General features: G+C 41.2%; 1 protein-coding gene across 1 annotated transcript in view; it reads right to left on the bottom strand.

Moving 5' to 3' along the window:
* Positions 1–3,285: 3,285 nt before the first annotated feature.
* FHDC1 (FH2 domain containing 1) overlaps positions 3,286–14,842 on the bottom strand; it is a 30,339-nt gene continuing 18,782 nt past the window's right edge. The window contains exons 6-11 of the mRNA XM_058838359.1: positions 14,460–14,530; positions 14,235–14,342; positions 13,268–13,338; positions 10,840–10,957; positions 8,453–8,617; positions 3,286–5,331 (exon numbers count right to left, since the gene is read on the bottom strand). Of these exons, the coding sequence (XP_058694342.1) occupies positions 3,286–5,331; positions 8,453–8,617; positions 10,840–10,957; positions 13,268–13,338; positions 14,235–14,342; positions 14,460–14,530 (2,579 nt within the window). The remainder of the gene's footprint in view (positions 5,332–8,452; positions 8,618–10,839; positions 10,958–13,267; positions 13,339–14,234; positions 14,343–14,459; positions 14,531–14,842) is intronic.

Here is a 14,842-nt window from a genome sequence, read left to right as displayed (position 1 = left end):
GCTTGTACACTGTGGGAGGTGTGATGGGAACCCTTTATGTCTTTCTTGATAATTTAATGAGCTGTTGTAATGAGGGATCCACTGAGCCCCTCATTTGTATGCAGTTCCCACATGAGATGTGAATATTAAATTCCTCTAAGTATGAATCAGCACCTCTTACTCCCACAGCTCTATCTATCAATCTTCACCAGCTCCACAGCTCCAGATTCCCCTCATGGTCGGTCCCCTGGGGTCCCCCACTTCACTGCGGGCCACCTCAGCAGCGACCAGAGGAGATTGATGCATCCTGGTCACAGTCAGAAGCATCAGCCACTCAGTAGAACAAAAGCAGGAGACAAGGTCTCAGGGTTCTTTCTTGAAAGCCAACTGCAAACAGGTGAGTGCCATGCCCTGCTAGCCTTCGGGAAAATTGTATGACATGGGAAATTTAACCTACAGGGCATCGCTGTCTCTGACACCTGGTAGTTTAAATAATGAATTGGTAATTATAAACCCTTTTGACATAAAAATGGAGTTTAAAAAACCAAACTTTTGAGACACACCTTTTGATGGTGAAGGGCTTTCCCACGTAGATTCCACCAGCAGCTGTCACTCAGCAGTGGCAGACAGCAGGTGCTTGCCACTCCAAACAGGGAGAGACACTCACCAAACTAGAAAAGTCAGGGGCTAAACAAGTTTGCAAAAAGCAGCAATTCCAGTCCAGAAATCATTTCCATAGCAGAGGAGGAAGTGTTCCCTGAGGACAAAGAGGCTGGCTGGATTTTGCTTTTTTCCTGCTGAATAGATGTTCTTTTGTATGCAATAAAGAAGGAAAAATAATGGGAGAATGGGACAAAACTGAAAAATTCACAATTGCAGAGCAAAAGTCACCACCTGCTCCTGCAAAACAGGCTTTTCTGTATTTCCACAGTCCTGGGAGTTGTAGACCAGAATTTCTCAATAAAGTGTGCTAAGCTGAAAGGCATGAAGATAGTGACAGATCCAGACTTGTCAGTGCCATGAACATTTGTCTTGGCCACAACATACAGTGTGTACACAAAGTGCTGCATCTACCATCTAATGCCTTCCATTCATACCCAAACCAATGCAGAAAGTCCCAACCCTGAAATGTTCAGAAACTGAAGTTCAACATCACGTCTCAATGTAAGAATAAACCCAGGATTTCAAACACCACGATTTTTGCTGCAGAGTCCTTCCCACAGTCACTCACCCAGGCTCAGTTGCTTGAGATCTCCAGGACCAAAGCCAAGAGTGCAACAGGAAGGAGAAAGTACAAACCTCACACCCAGTAAACGGGAACTTTATTAAACTACCGAGTTACTCCGAAATGTATAAATGTTCCATTAAATACAGTCAGTTTTCTTTTACACGGATTTATAGAAATTTATTTACATGTTCCAAACACATTTAAATTATTTTTCAAGCTTGCTACCAATAAAATTCGTTGGTTTCTTAAAAAAAACAGGAAAAAGGTCAATCATCTGCTCTTGCAGATGTGCATACATCCACACAGATACAAATAAGAAGGGAGATGCTTTTGTATCTAACCCACAATGGAGGCAGTATCCAAAAAGCTTATCCAAAAAGCAAAATATTTGCCCTCGTATAAAAGCGGGCTCTATAAATTCTCCCTGTGGGACAGACTCAAACAAGAGGCCCTGTGCAATACTTCATGGTGTTTGGGTACGATGTCTGCATCAAGATTGGCTGGTATGTGGGAGGAGCTAAAGGCCTCTTGCCAGATTCAAACCTCAAAGTTAGCTGTCCCTGATACCAGCCCGTGAGAAGCATGTGAGCTCATTCTCACCGAATTACGCTCTCCCAGCACGGAGGGATGCAGACAAACAGAGAGCAGACAAACAGATCTAGCACTAGTACGTCACTGTCACTTGTCCAAGGAGATTTCCCTTTTGGTTTTTATTTTACTCTTAAATGAGGCTTCATTCATAAGTGAATAAAAGGCAATTCTTTAAATAAAATGCTTAGGAGAACAGCACTTTCCCCACCTAAATACATTTCTTTTGGGAAGATGCACAGCATGCTGAATGAATTTTCTCTCATTCTCCTTATCTTAGTCTGACAGAAGTTAAAATTTGTATCTGTGGGAAAAAAAGGGGTGGTTTTACTTTGCAAAAAGCTTATCAAATGCTAGTTGAATTCCTTTAGAGTCTTTAAACATTAAAAACCACATTTGAAGCAACCAAAGAACTCTACAAAAACATTGTCATGCGTAAGCTCTGTGTTTCATGCTAAATATTCTTGTTGACAAGGGTAAGGAGTGGAGGAGGAGGAGGAGGCAGGGAAACTAATGGCTCAATCAGAGCCATTGCAACATTCAAGTAGTTTGGTAGTATACAAACCAGTGGAAACATGGAATGGTAAAAAGTGCTCGGCACTACATTGCAGCCTTCAAGAGCTGAACTGCAAACATCCTGATACGTATCATAAATATATGGCACTTCTGTATGACCAAAAGCTGGCAAGTTTGCTTGTGATCAAAACAAGTCAGGAGTAGTTGTCATGCCAATGGTCCTTCCAACAGGCACAGCCTCCAGCTGTGCTATCCAGTGCAGCACCAGCCACATCCACTTGTGCATGCAAGACAATGCTGCCACATTCTTGGAGAACGAGCCTCCTGCCCAGCAGAAAGCCTTCCTCAGACACACATACACATTCATAAAACATGCTATAAATTCTTCAGGGAGGTTAAAGACAGCCACAAACAGCAAACGTCTTGTTTTACAATTTTTTGGTCAGCAGTTCCCAGTCTGTCCAATTGCCAGCAATGGACTTTGCAACAGGCAAGAAGAGCTCCCTAATCCAAGGAACTGAAAACAATGGAAAGCACAATCACCTAAGTTCATTTCAGTACTGTTCCACAGGATTCATTTTGACATCAAATAAGAAACCAACAAGCACAAAGGCTTGAGTCCTAGGAAGAATCTTATGTACACAAAAAAACTGGCCTTAATCCATGTTTTCTGTCACAAAGTGTTTCATCTCGTAGTTAAAACTTCTTAAAACTTTTTGGCTTTTAGTAACATTTTTTCATCACAAATGCGAAGATTTGCTGTTCTGCTCCCATTCCATCACAGTAGCTTTAAATACATTCAAATTCATAAAAAAAGGATTTAGACCAGAATACAGCTGCTTGCCCTTTTCCAACAGTGTGCCGTACTTCAATAAGCACATGATGCAAGGTTACTGTTTTAAGGAATTTCACTACACAGATATCCAGTGCTTGGACAAGTGTTCACATTCCAAGGTTAAAAAAACCCCTCTCACTTATTTCAACAATGGCTTCAGTATTTTACCAATTGTGGTTCGGTTTGCATCCTTCAGTTTAAGAGATGCCTTTTCCACTGTTCCCTGTTCCTTTGGTGCAGGCTCTGCTTTCGTGCTGACAGCTTCTCCCTGCAGGATGCTTCTCCCAACCACTCTGGCACTACTTGCTCTCTTTAGGGTACTCACGCTGTTCTCCTTTGGATTTGGATCATCAGAGGTCGCTGCTGGCTTCACTTTAGGCAGCCTCTGGGACACAGACCTTGTGATGGGTGGAGGTCTGGATGAGCTGGATAGATCCACTTTTGCACGCTTTGAAGAAGAGGCCACTGTATTCCTCGCAAAGTTTGGGACAGCAGGTGGTGCTTTAGGAATACTGACTGTGGCAACCTTGGTTTCATCTGCAGGTGTCTGGGGTTTTACAGTGGAGCGACACATCTTTGTTTCATCTGTCTTTGATTTGACATTACTCCTAATGGGTTTAGAGCTTGGCTTCTTGAGAGCGACTCTGTCCCTCTCAAAATGAGCACTGCTTGAGGTGACAGTGCCCCTTCGTAACTTTGGCTCCTCTACTGACATGCTGTGCCTGTAGGGACTTCTTGGCAGTGTGTCTGTTGTGCCTCGGACAGAGCTGCGATGTGACGGCCGACTTTCCACCGTGCTGCTCTCACGAAGGGCTGGCTTGGCTTCCGGCTTTTTCACGGTGCTGGGTGCCCTGTTTGACCGAGAAATAGGCACCACTTTCCTCATACTTTCATTCTCAGAGGCATTCAATGTTCTGACAGGTCTGGAAGGAGCTGTGTGGCTAGGGCGAGTGCCACTGGATTTTGTGGAACTTGGAGATCGATCTTTTAGGGAGTTTGTCTTTGGTCCTACTAGATCTTTATTTTTTATGGGTTTTTCTTTAGGAAGGGTGTGCTTGCTATCGGCATCATCCTTATCATTGGGAGAAGTGTGAAGAGACAGGTCCTTCTCAGAGGTGGAATTCAGGTTTGAGAAGAAAGATCTAGCCTTGTGTTGAGCTTCACTGCCAGAAGAGCATGCTTTGCCAGCCTCACTTCCTATTTCGTTGCCTGCTGATTTAAAATCATTTCCCTCTTCAGAGTCCAATGTCAAAGAACAATCAGTGGTGGTATCTGACATGTAGCACACTGGTCCATCTTCCCTACTTCCTGAAACACTTGTATCCATAGACATAGGGCTGCTGCTGCTGGGCTCTAAAGCTTCATTCTTGCAACCCACTGCCTTGGCTTGATGGTCGTGGGCCTCTCTGGAACTTCTGCAAGCTGGAGGCAGCTCATCATCAGCAGTGCTCAGGGAATGAAAACTTAGATCATCTAGAGTCTCCAGGTCTGTCCCACCAGCATCTTCTAAATATATTAAAGGTGCATCTTCTGCAGGCTTTGCTCCTTGGATATCAAACTTACGTAACCCTTTAACAAGTTCACGCTCCTCAATTGCAAGGGCCAGAGCATTTATATCTGTGGACTCCTCGCAGGACACGTTGGAAGTGTGCAAGTTGTAGTCGGTGTTCCTCTGTGAGTAATGGGCACCAGGACCAGCTGAGCTGCTGAGGCGACTGGGCTGAGCTGGAGGCACCTGCACAGGGACACCACTTTTCACTTCCATTTCAGACTGCTGGTGCAAGTGCAAGGTATTTAAGTTGAGATCTCTTGTTTCTTTGGATTCCGTCCAGGCTACGTTTGGTCTTGCTTGTCGGGTGTTTGCACGGGGAAGACTGTTAAATTTGTTTGGATCCTCGTCTTTTGAGATTTCCAGGAAACTCTGCAACTCCCTGTCCGCAGTCACCCCCAAAGAAAGTCGAGAGCGTCTGGAATTTGTGTTTCTGTACAAAGGGCTTTGAGGCCTCTGCTGTAAGAAGGGAAGAAATTCTCCAAGTCCATTTTTAGCCAACATCTCTACATCATTTTCACTGCTGCTCCGCCCAAAGCTCCCAAGCTCTCCAGCTGCCCAGGATCGACGCTTCTCCTCCAGCTCCTTTCGCCTTTGCAGACTATGAAGTTCCTGGATCTCTCGTTCCCTATTCTCCTGAAGGAGGAAAATAACAAATACATGTCTCAGAGGACAGTGTCCTATGCATAACAACAAGCCACACTCCTTTCTCCTTTTATTTCTTCCCATCAAAATTAGTTCCTACTGCTGTCACCCTCTCCCAGCCTCCAATACATACACATGTATGGAATCACTGTGGCAGCCACAGCCTGCAACCATTAATCCTATGGAGAGCAGCTCCCTGCGTAACTAATGGCATGACACATCCATCTGGTCAACGTATTAAAAAAAAATGCACCAGACCTTGCAAAGACCAACAAATTGACCCATCAAACCCAAGCAGATGTCACATCTTAGAACCACAGAACATGCTGAGTTGGAAGGGACCCACAGGGATCACTGAATTCAACCCCTGACCCTGCACAGAACCATCCCCAAGAGTCACACCATGTGCCTGACAGCATTGTCCAAATGATTCTTGAACTCTGTCAGGCTTGGTGCCTCTTCCCTGGGGAGCCTGTTCCAGTGCCCAAGAGTTCCAGATGTAAGATGGAGAGCATCAAGTCCTCACTAAGTTTAAAGGTGGCAGTCTTATCAGGTGACTAAAACATCACACTCGTATTTTAAGACAAACTTGTCTGACCAGCACAAAGCCAATGTGGTTTTTCCTACCTACCTTACTACAAGTGCAATTTCTATACAGTGATACCTTCCTCTAACATTACAGACTGAAAACTTTGCAAAAAGGCATTGCTTAATTGCACATGAAAGCAAATACAAAAGTTAACACAATGCCTCACAACATTTAGACATCAACTGACACCACTCAAGCACCATCAATCAATGTCTTACTCCAATTTTGGATCTCGTAATCACTGTTGGTTTCAAAAACTGGCAACTGTAGTACTGAGATTGCCCAGGGTAGGATGGAGATTTTGGCAGCTAAGCTGAGGGATTTTTGTTCAGGAAGCCATAGGAGAGGTAGTTTGAATTTGAAAGACAACACAGTAAACACCTTTTTACTAAAATAATTAGCAGTGATTTACTGTGAATATCAGCATTTTAGCTGTTACCTCTAGGCTTCAGATTTAATCTAACTACACCTTTGGTTGAACTTTTTGCGTTTCTTTCTGAAACGAAGAACTTGGCTTGCTGCAGCCAGTACAGCTGCAGCAAAAGAAGGAAGAGGCTAGTCTTAACAGAGGATTTCAAAAATGACATTATTTTCCAGCCTGTTGCTAAATCTGGTCTAATCAATGACACACTGTTTAAAAAAAAAAAAAAAAATCACACCTTTATTTGTCTAAAGCTCTGTGTAGTTTGATCTTCCTGTTGTTGTTACAACAGAAGAGCTGCACCACTAGAAAAAGTCACCTGAAAGCTTTCAGTAAACAAAAGCCTAATGCTTTGTGATTAATGGATTAATCTACACCTCTTAAAGCAGATTTGAGACTACACTGGGCTCTGAAAGACAGGATGCATTAGGGACCTAAGATACCTGAACATCTAAGAAAGGAAAAAGAAAAAACATGCATTTCAGTAAATGTTTGGCAGGAAGCTTTCTTTCAAAGGTATGGAATTACAGAATGAATTCTTGCCAAATGCTAAAGCTGAACTTTAAATATACCATTGTGAAGAGAAATGGTTAAAAATAGTTGCAGATATTAATACCATATTCCATATTAGAAAAAGAGTATATAAACCTCACCCAGAACATGTTTTAGGAGATTTTACTCAGATGAAAAATCTATTTCAAGCATATAGTTAGACATGTCAAAAAAATTGCAAAAAATGTTTAAGTATTTGAAATATGTGTAATATGGCCATTGTGGTATACGCCATCTTCTTCGACTGTTGGATGTGCTGTCTACACATCACATTCTTTTGTCAGAACTGCCATTTTTATTCTAAATTGGTCTGCTAATTTTGTAGGAACAACAGTCAATCCACAGTTAGCAAGCAAATCTTCTCAAAATTTGCAAGCAGGTGTCCAATTTGTCATTTTTTAGACATTTGTCATTCTTTTTAGCTGCTTACTACAGAGGACCCCAAAAGTCATAGCTATCCAACAACCACTTGTAATATGTGACTGAATGAAATCCTCAATCCCCAATATTTGAATATATATGAATGAAGTCACCTCTTGCTAAACAGCTGACTGCAACAGCTATCAGCACTTGATTTTATACATTTGTGCAATCTTCACCCTCATGTAACCATGTGTTGTCTTGGGTGGTAAATGTTAGGTAAACTAATGGTACAACAGGCACATTAGCTGAACATCCTGTCAGCTCACTCCAAACTGAGACTGTTCTTTCTGAACAAAAGCTTTTATCCAAAGAGCTGACAAGTGCAGATTGCAAAAGGGTACTGATCCAACTAATTTATGCTCTTTATAAAGACCTAAGAAATAACTGTAACAATAGACTTTGCTGAACCAAAACTGTAACCAACTCCAATAGTGTTCCTCCATCTTAGCACATTTCCTGAATTAATACAGGACAAATTCAGAGTACTTGGTGAATGAATGTTCACACTGGGGATAAGGTATCTTGCTGCCATAATCCTGTTTCACTTCTTAAGTTCTCACCCACAAAAATCCTTTGAAAGGACAACGTAGAATACACAGCCCTTACTTTACTTGCTAAAGTGCCTCTAGCCATGTAAAGGAGGGCAGTGGAGAGCCCAAGCTAGTGCGGATTCAGGCAGGTACATCCAAGGAATGGTGTGCCACACCTCAAGGCCTTTCCAACAATCCAACAGTACCAGGCCAAAACCTGAACAGCAAGCCATAGTCAGGAAGTCTGTGCAATCTGTCTCACAGCTCAGCTTAGCAGTCACCAGCCTGCTCACCGGAAGAAAAGGGAGGTGCCCACTTGCCAATGAACAATTGGCCTGTGGGCCAATGAACAACCCTGATGTATCATCCCACCTGAAACAGAAGATGCAGAGCAGCAGGGCTGCTCACAATGGCCATTTCCCACCTGGCTTCTGGCAAGGAATGCTTACAGGAGCACAGTTTTCTGCAGTCATTTGAGCAAACAGATCAAATACTACAAGATACAAAATGCTCCTTGCCTTAAGTAGGAAAACCAACTTAATTCATGTGGGCCAATATCCACTTCAAAAGTGTGAGAACCTCTTTAAGTGCTCTTACCTTAACAGCCGTGTTGAATCTTATGCAGAAGTCCCTAAATATCTGGAAACATTCATCCAACTTCATAGTTTCTTTGTCTTCACAGAAAAAGTCAATGAGAGCATTTCCCTCCTTTTGCAATTCTCGTTTCTGGTGTTCAAGCTCCTTTAGATGCCTTACAGCAAACTGTAGCAAAAACCATACACACATGAACCAGACAGAAATTAAAGTCACAATAGGTCATGTATATATTAGGAACTTATGAAATTCATGTTCCAACCTATAAGTTCTTACAGAGCCCAGGAAATTAACATTTTGAAGGAGAACTCATACTAACAAAAGGAAACATACCATTTTAGCAAACTGAGTAAAGGAGGTCAGGAAAAATGGATCAATCAAAATGTACATTCTAGCAACTAGGATGGAAACCAGGAAAAAGCTCAAAAGCCCTTGAACAAACTTACAGCTTTAGTTTTTAGATGAGTATAATCAAAGACCACTAGAACACTGACAGACCTCTTGGGAGCTCCTTAAAAGCTCATTCCTTGTTTTCCCATTTCCCCTTCAACCTTCAACAAGCATAAAGGATTAATTCCTTCTCCCCACTTTTCCAAAAGTACACATGAACTGAGTCAAGGATATACATCACAAAATCAATTCCTTCCAAAGGTGACCCTAGACAACAATAAAAAACATTTTCATGTTTGAAAGATAAGGAACCACTGAATATACATATATTTTAAGACATCTAGAAAATGTTCCCATAAAGTAGCACTTTGAATCGTAAGTGTAGAGCAATACAGACAGGATGGGAGTAGTTTAGTGGAAAAAGATTCAGGAGGAAGAGGATAAGGCTGTGATTAAACATTGAGCAGCAGAACTGCTTAAAACACTTTGATCGGGTGCCCCTGTCTCCTCTATTTGCATCACCAGCTATCCACTTCTGTTCTTGCACAATCCCAAATCTGACACCAGCTGTAGCTCAAAGTAACCTGAGAAGAAAAGTTAATTTTTCAGACAAATCTCTTACTTGTAGTCACCTAAATATTTTTCATAATGTAGCATTTGGGTGGTAAAATGCAGCTGGAGGCACTGGTGACCACTTAATCCAAACCTGCTTTCAGGAATTACATGGAAATTATACTAGGATAGAAACAAATATGACTTGCTAGTCTTAAGGAAAAAAACAAAACAGAGGGGAAAAAAAAAGCCCCCAATAAAACCTGGACTGAAGATAAACTGGACAACTGATAAAAGCATACATCAAAATAGTTCCTCCCACATATTTCAGGAATTTATTCACAAGGGTGAAATAATCAAAGCTGACTTTAAGATCAGCTTGGTTATCACCTGTAATTTAAAAACAAAATCCGGAAGTGTTTATGTAAGGTATGCATTTGTAAAATTATTTTTTTCCCAACATTTCTTTTGGAATGTGGTCTAAACAAGGTTGTAGTTATATAAAACCACCTACTAAATTTTTAAAAATCCCAAACATGTTAAAACATAACATTAAAGAGTCTGGGTGCAATGGATAAAAGCCAACAATTCAGAGTGAATGAGGACAGGTATTTCTATCTTAACCTGCCCCTTTCTTCATCAGCTTTTCATCTCCTGAAAAACTACAGGGACTATTAACTACATTTGCAAGTTGAAGATCAGGGCAGGTTAAGTTCCAGATCAACACCTGCCTTCTTGCTTTTAATAATTACCTGTAGTGTGAAACAGTAAAAAAATAATTTAATTGAAGTATGTGTTTCTTGAGGTATCATCACATACTCAGAAAATACCAAGAACTCTGCTTCCAGTGTAAGTGCTATATACATCCAGGCCTGTAAAGTCACTGCACTACTTAATAAAATTAAAAAAAAAAAGAGAACCCACACAGATAAAATGGTATGGCTCTGAATAAAAGACTCTGTGTTAGGGGTAAATTAGTAGAGGAAAGAGTCCCTTAACCTTTCACCTTCTAACAATCACTCACGCAGCAATCAAGATTCATATGCACAGCATATTTTAGCTCAGCTAAAACTGACTTGCTCCAGAATAACATAACATGCAGACATTATATTTTGGGCACTTGCAAAGTACAAAACCAGAGACCACTCCAAATTGTCTTATATTTTAACTACTGATCTTCATCAGCAACTTCGCACGCATTAAACATGCTTGCCTAACAAGCCTTGGGCAATGTACACTCAACTCCCTCCCTGTAAAAACACAGCCCTTCCAACACTCTTACTTGACAAACAGCATGAGGCTGGAACACCTTTGTACCACTGACAGGCTAGGCGTATTGAAACAGTGCTTCTGTTTATTAACAGGTCTGCACAAATGACAGACATTCAGCTGAGGAATGCGGCTGTATTCAGGCGACAGTAACACGTTAACACAGATATGCTACAAACCTGGAGAAAGCTTTCCATCTGGTGAAAGAGTTTTGGGTCTCGTCGGATACTGTCTTTAACAGATCTTGTCTTGACAGAAAGCGAGTGGAGCTCTGCTTCTACACTATCAATGGATAACCTAAAAATAGCACATATGGAGAATCTTTATCAAAGGGGAAGGAGTGGCCCACAGATTAGCCACAACATGCTGCAAAAGTGGATGCTTTAAATGAGGTGCAAACGGGCTATCAAACAAGACCTGCCTGTTCAGGATATCTTTCCAGAGTAGACACTGAAAATTAGGAGAGAGATAAGCACATTTCTTCTTATTTGCAACCTGAAAAGATTCCCATGGGGTGTGGTTTCATGATTAACTCCAGTCAGTCCTACCCACCTAACCTTACAAAGGTTAATGCTGCCCTGCCTCTGTCCAGGTGTTCCTCTTCTCTCCTGGTGCCTTAGAACTCATTTTTGAGATGGCCAGCCATCACATCTGTGAACTGAAAATTAACCTAGGAAAAGGAAAAAGCCAATTTGTTCCAGATGGATCCTTGGTCCAACTGACTACAGGACTGAGTGCAGGAGCTACCAAAAAAGGGGGCCACAAGAGACCATCATCCAGGACTACCAATTTTGGCAGTAGCATCTGGCATCATGAAATTGCATGTTTCACTCTTCTAAGCAGTCACAGCAATGCAACACACACCGTCTCAACCACGCAGTTGCAATATTTCATCCTTCTAAATACCAGCAGTGAAGCTGCTGCTGTGAAAAGGAACTCAGAAACTGAAGATCACAGGAAAGACCTCCGATCTGGTGTAAACTAAGTGTTCTCCTGGGAGACCCACATTCCATACAACAGGAGTTCCCATCTAAATGTCCCAGTCACTTTGAGGGTAAGTGCTTATAAACCTATGGCATTTCCTTCACAGGAGAACTAAGCTTTGCCTAGGAATGAAGCACTACAGTTTACCAAATGGTAAGAGCTAACAACTGTACATATGCTCCTCCTAAGGTTGTTCCACCAGCAGCATGGCTTGCAAACACTAAAGCTGAAGAACTTGTGGCAGCCTGATTGAGATGCACATGGCAGCAGATGGTGACACATGCAGAAGTTTGTCAGTACACACACAAATGAAGATAATGTGTGCTGGTTTTTCTCTGCATACTTCATCTGCAAGGTTTAGTTCTCTGTTTTGGGAAACACGGTGGTTTTGCAGCTAAGAAAAACAGTAGAAAATACAGGCTATATTTTTCTGCCTGTGAAGGAGGAAGAAGATGGCCTACAAGTAAAGAAGGCAAGACAACAAAAAATAAAGAACATAATGGTAGTTGTTTTAACATGCTCTAATTGGGTGGATTTATGCGCAACATGTACATGACAGTTCTCTCTAAAGCCCTTCCTCATGCCCACTGGTGAGGTACATATTTAATTTTGTGTCATTTTCATGTACAGAGAGCACTCCCTGAATAGACTTCAGCACCGAGTTACAACAGATTTTCAGCATTAACAAATGTGATCAAAGAACAAAGTGGTTAGAAAATAAATATCACCAAATTTGGGATCCTGCCTGTTCCTCTCCTGTTTGCCAGGGGGCTTGGATGCTGAAGAAAACTACATTCCCCAGCAGGCCACATGGCAAACTGCCAAAAAGGTGTGTGGGTTGGATGGCACTGAGCCACACAGGTGGTCCCTCAAAAATTTTCTGATTAACTCCATGGCCACTCCTTTCCTCAGAAGATTTCAAACTTTTGCAGACATTACTTAACCCTCCATCAGATCTAAGAAACTGGATCCATTTTGCAGCTGGGAAAATAATGTAAATAGATTGCCCTAAGCTCAAGAGTAAGGAAGTAGCAAAACTGGGAACAGAACTTCAGTTCTGCTTGCTTCCACGTTTCAGATTTAGATCACACTGTCTCAACAAAAGTACGTGCAGTTATTGAGATACAAATCAGGTTCAGTTTAAAATTATGACGCTTAAGACTTGAAGCTGAAAAAATACAGAGCCACAAAACCTTCAGATTTTCCACCCAAGACAGCAAATGAAACCTCAAGAAGCATCTAAGCGAAGCCAGGGCCAGCACCTGGTACCAGATTTGTAAAAGTACTGTACCCTGCTCAGAGACTAATGAAAATTGGTTTAAGGAAAAACAGTAACATTCTTTTAGTTCAATCCCTTAAGAGTAATGAACAGGCACATGTATTTGACAGAAATAGAATTACAAAAAACCTATGGAGATCATGTAATAAAAAAACCTCATACCTGAAGGCACATTGCAGGCATACTTCTGCTAGTAAATGGAAATGAGGACCTCAAAGCTACAGTAAATATTTGTAAAGATCTGTTTTTGTGCCAAGATTTTCCTGACTAAGCCTCATTGCTTCACAAATGAGAAAATTCCAATTCCAGTCTAACCATAAGTTTTCAATTTTCTTTTAACTCACCTGGCGGCATCATGAACACTCCTAATTTTTTCTGAAAAGTTGAGAAGAGCAGCATCTTTCTTTTGGGCTTCCTGAAACAAACAGAACAAAACCAAAATACACACAATCCATTAACATTCCACCACCATGCCAAAATCCTTAAGTCTGACAGTTCTAAAGCTTCTGGGAGGGCACTTAAAGGTTTCTCTCCTGCACTGTTTTTCTTCCCATTCAATCCTAACACAACTGAGTGGAGGACACCCCTTAAAGAAAGGCAGGGATCAGAACTGGAGATAAACAACAGCTTCCATTTTGCAGTGTAAAATAATAGCTGCTTCTGCCAGTGAACACAAGCCAGGTATATTAATAAGGAATGTCAGGGAAAGAACAATTTACTGATGCCATTGTTTGAGCAGATACGATGCTTCTCACAAAAACATTAGTTTATAACCTATTGTTTGCTGGCTAGAAATCTGTTAAGCTAGTTTGTACAGATAACCAAAGTCATACAGATGCATTTAAATTCTCTGCCTTCTAAAATCAAAAGGTTTGAAAGGAAGGAAAAATAGCTTGAAAATGTCAGCAACAGCTTTAAAAAACACACATCAGTCATCAAGGGAGGAAAAAAAGCTATCAAGAAGGCTGCTCAAAAGATTAAATGGGAAGATTGAGAGAATTTTTATCAAAATAAACCACTTCCATAGTATAAGAATTTGGGATAACAGGAGAAAATCTATGATGAGGAAGTTTGATGAAGGAATTTTTCTACATGATATAAAAACTTAAGCTTTCCATGGGGTTCTGGATAAGATGACCAGGGAAAGGTAATTTTTGGTGAATTTTGTGGCAGGAGAAGAAAGGCGAAGATTAGATTAAAGCTGTGAGAAAGTTGCTTTTTTTTGGAGGCACATGGCCCCTTTTATTGTCTATCAATTAATGGACCTCTATTTGTAAAATTGCTTGTTTCAGCAAAATAGATTTTCTATACCAGAGCAACAAAATGCAGCAGACTCATCCCAGGTTTGTTTGCTTTTGTGTCCGCCAGCTTGAGCAGTGACGACAGTTTAAATCCAACAGCATTGCCAGCATAACCTCCCTAAAAAGAAACAATTTGCAAAAGAGCAAATGAGAAGCTGAGGCATGACATCAGAGCACTGCAATACTAACAAGGAAGTACAGTCCATCAGCCATCTCCCTTTGGGATGTCACTTACCGCATTCATAATATTCCCAGCCTGAAGGACCAAGTGCAATATGGAATGCAGTTCCTCACAAGTCATTAACTCTGTAAGGAACAAGAAAACTGCTGTCTAACAATTGTTTGTTTAGAAATATACTCAGTTACCAAGCTCCTCTTCATCTGGAGCTTTTTTTTTTTTTTAAATTTGACAAGAAACTACAATAAACTGAAGAGGTCGTGGGAAAGATAATGGTACTATATAATTGCAATTCACAAGCACAACTGACAAACCTCAAGTGTATGTTCAGACTTTAACTTAGCAAGTGTGGTATTTCCAAGGCAACCTCCAGCAGCTAAGGAAACATTTGGGGCCTAATCCTGCAGTGTGCTAAGTGTCTCATGCAAGTGGTTAAGTAT

The sequence above is a fragment of the Poecile atricapillus genome, chromosome 4 (assembly GCF_030490865.1).
Source record: "Poecile atricapillus isolate bPoeAtr1 chromosome 4, bPoeAtr1.hap1, whole genome shotgun sequence".
NCBI lineage: Eukaryota > Metazoa > Chordata > Aves > Passeriformes > Paridae > Poecile > Poecile atricapillus.
Note: the sequence above shows the minus strand (reverse complement) of the source record. Positions and strands in the feature narration are given on the sequence as shown.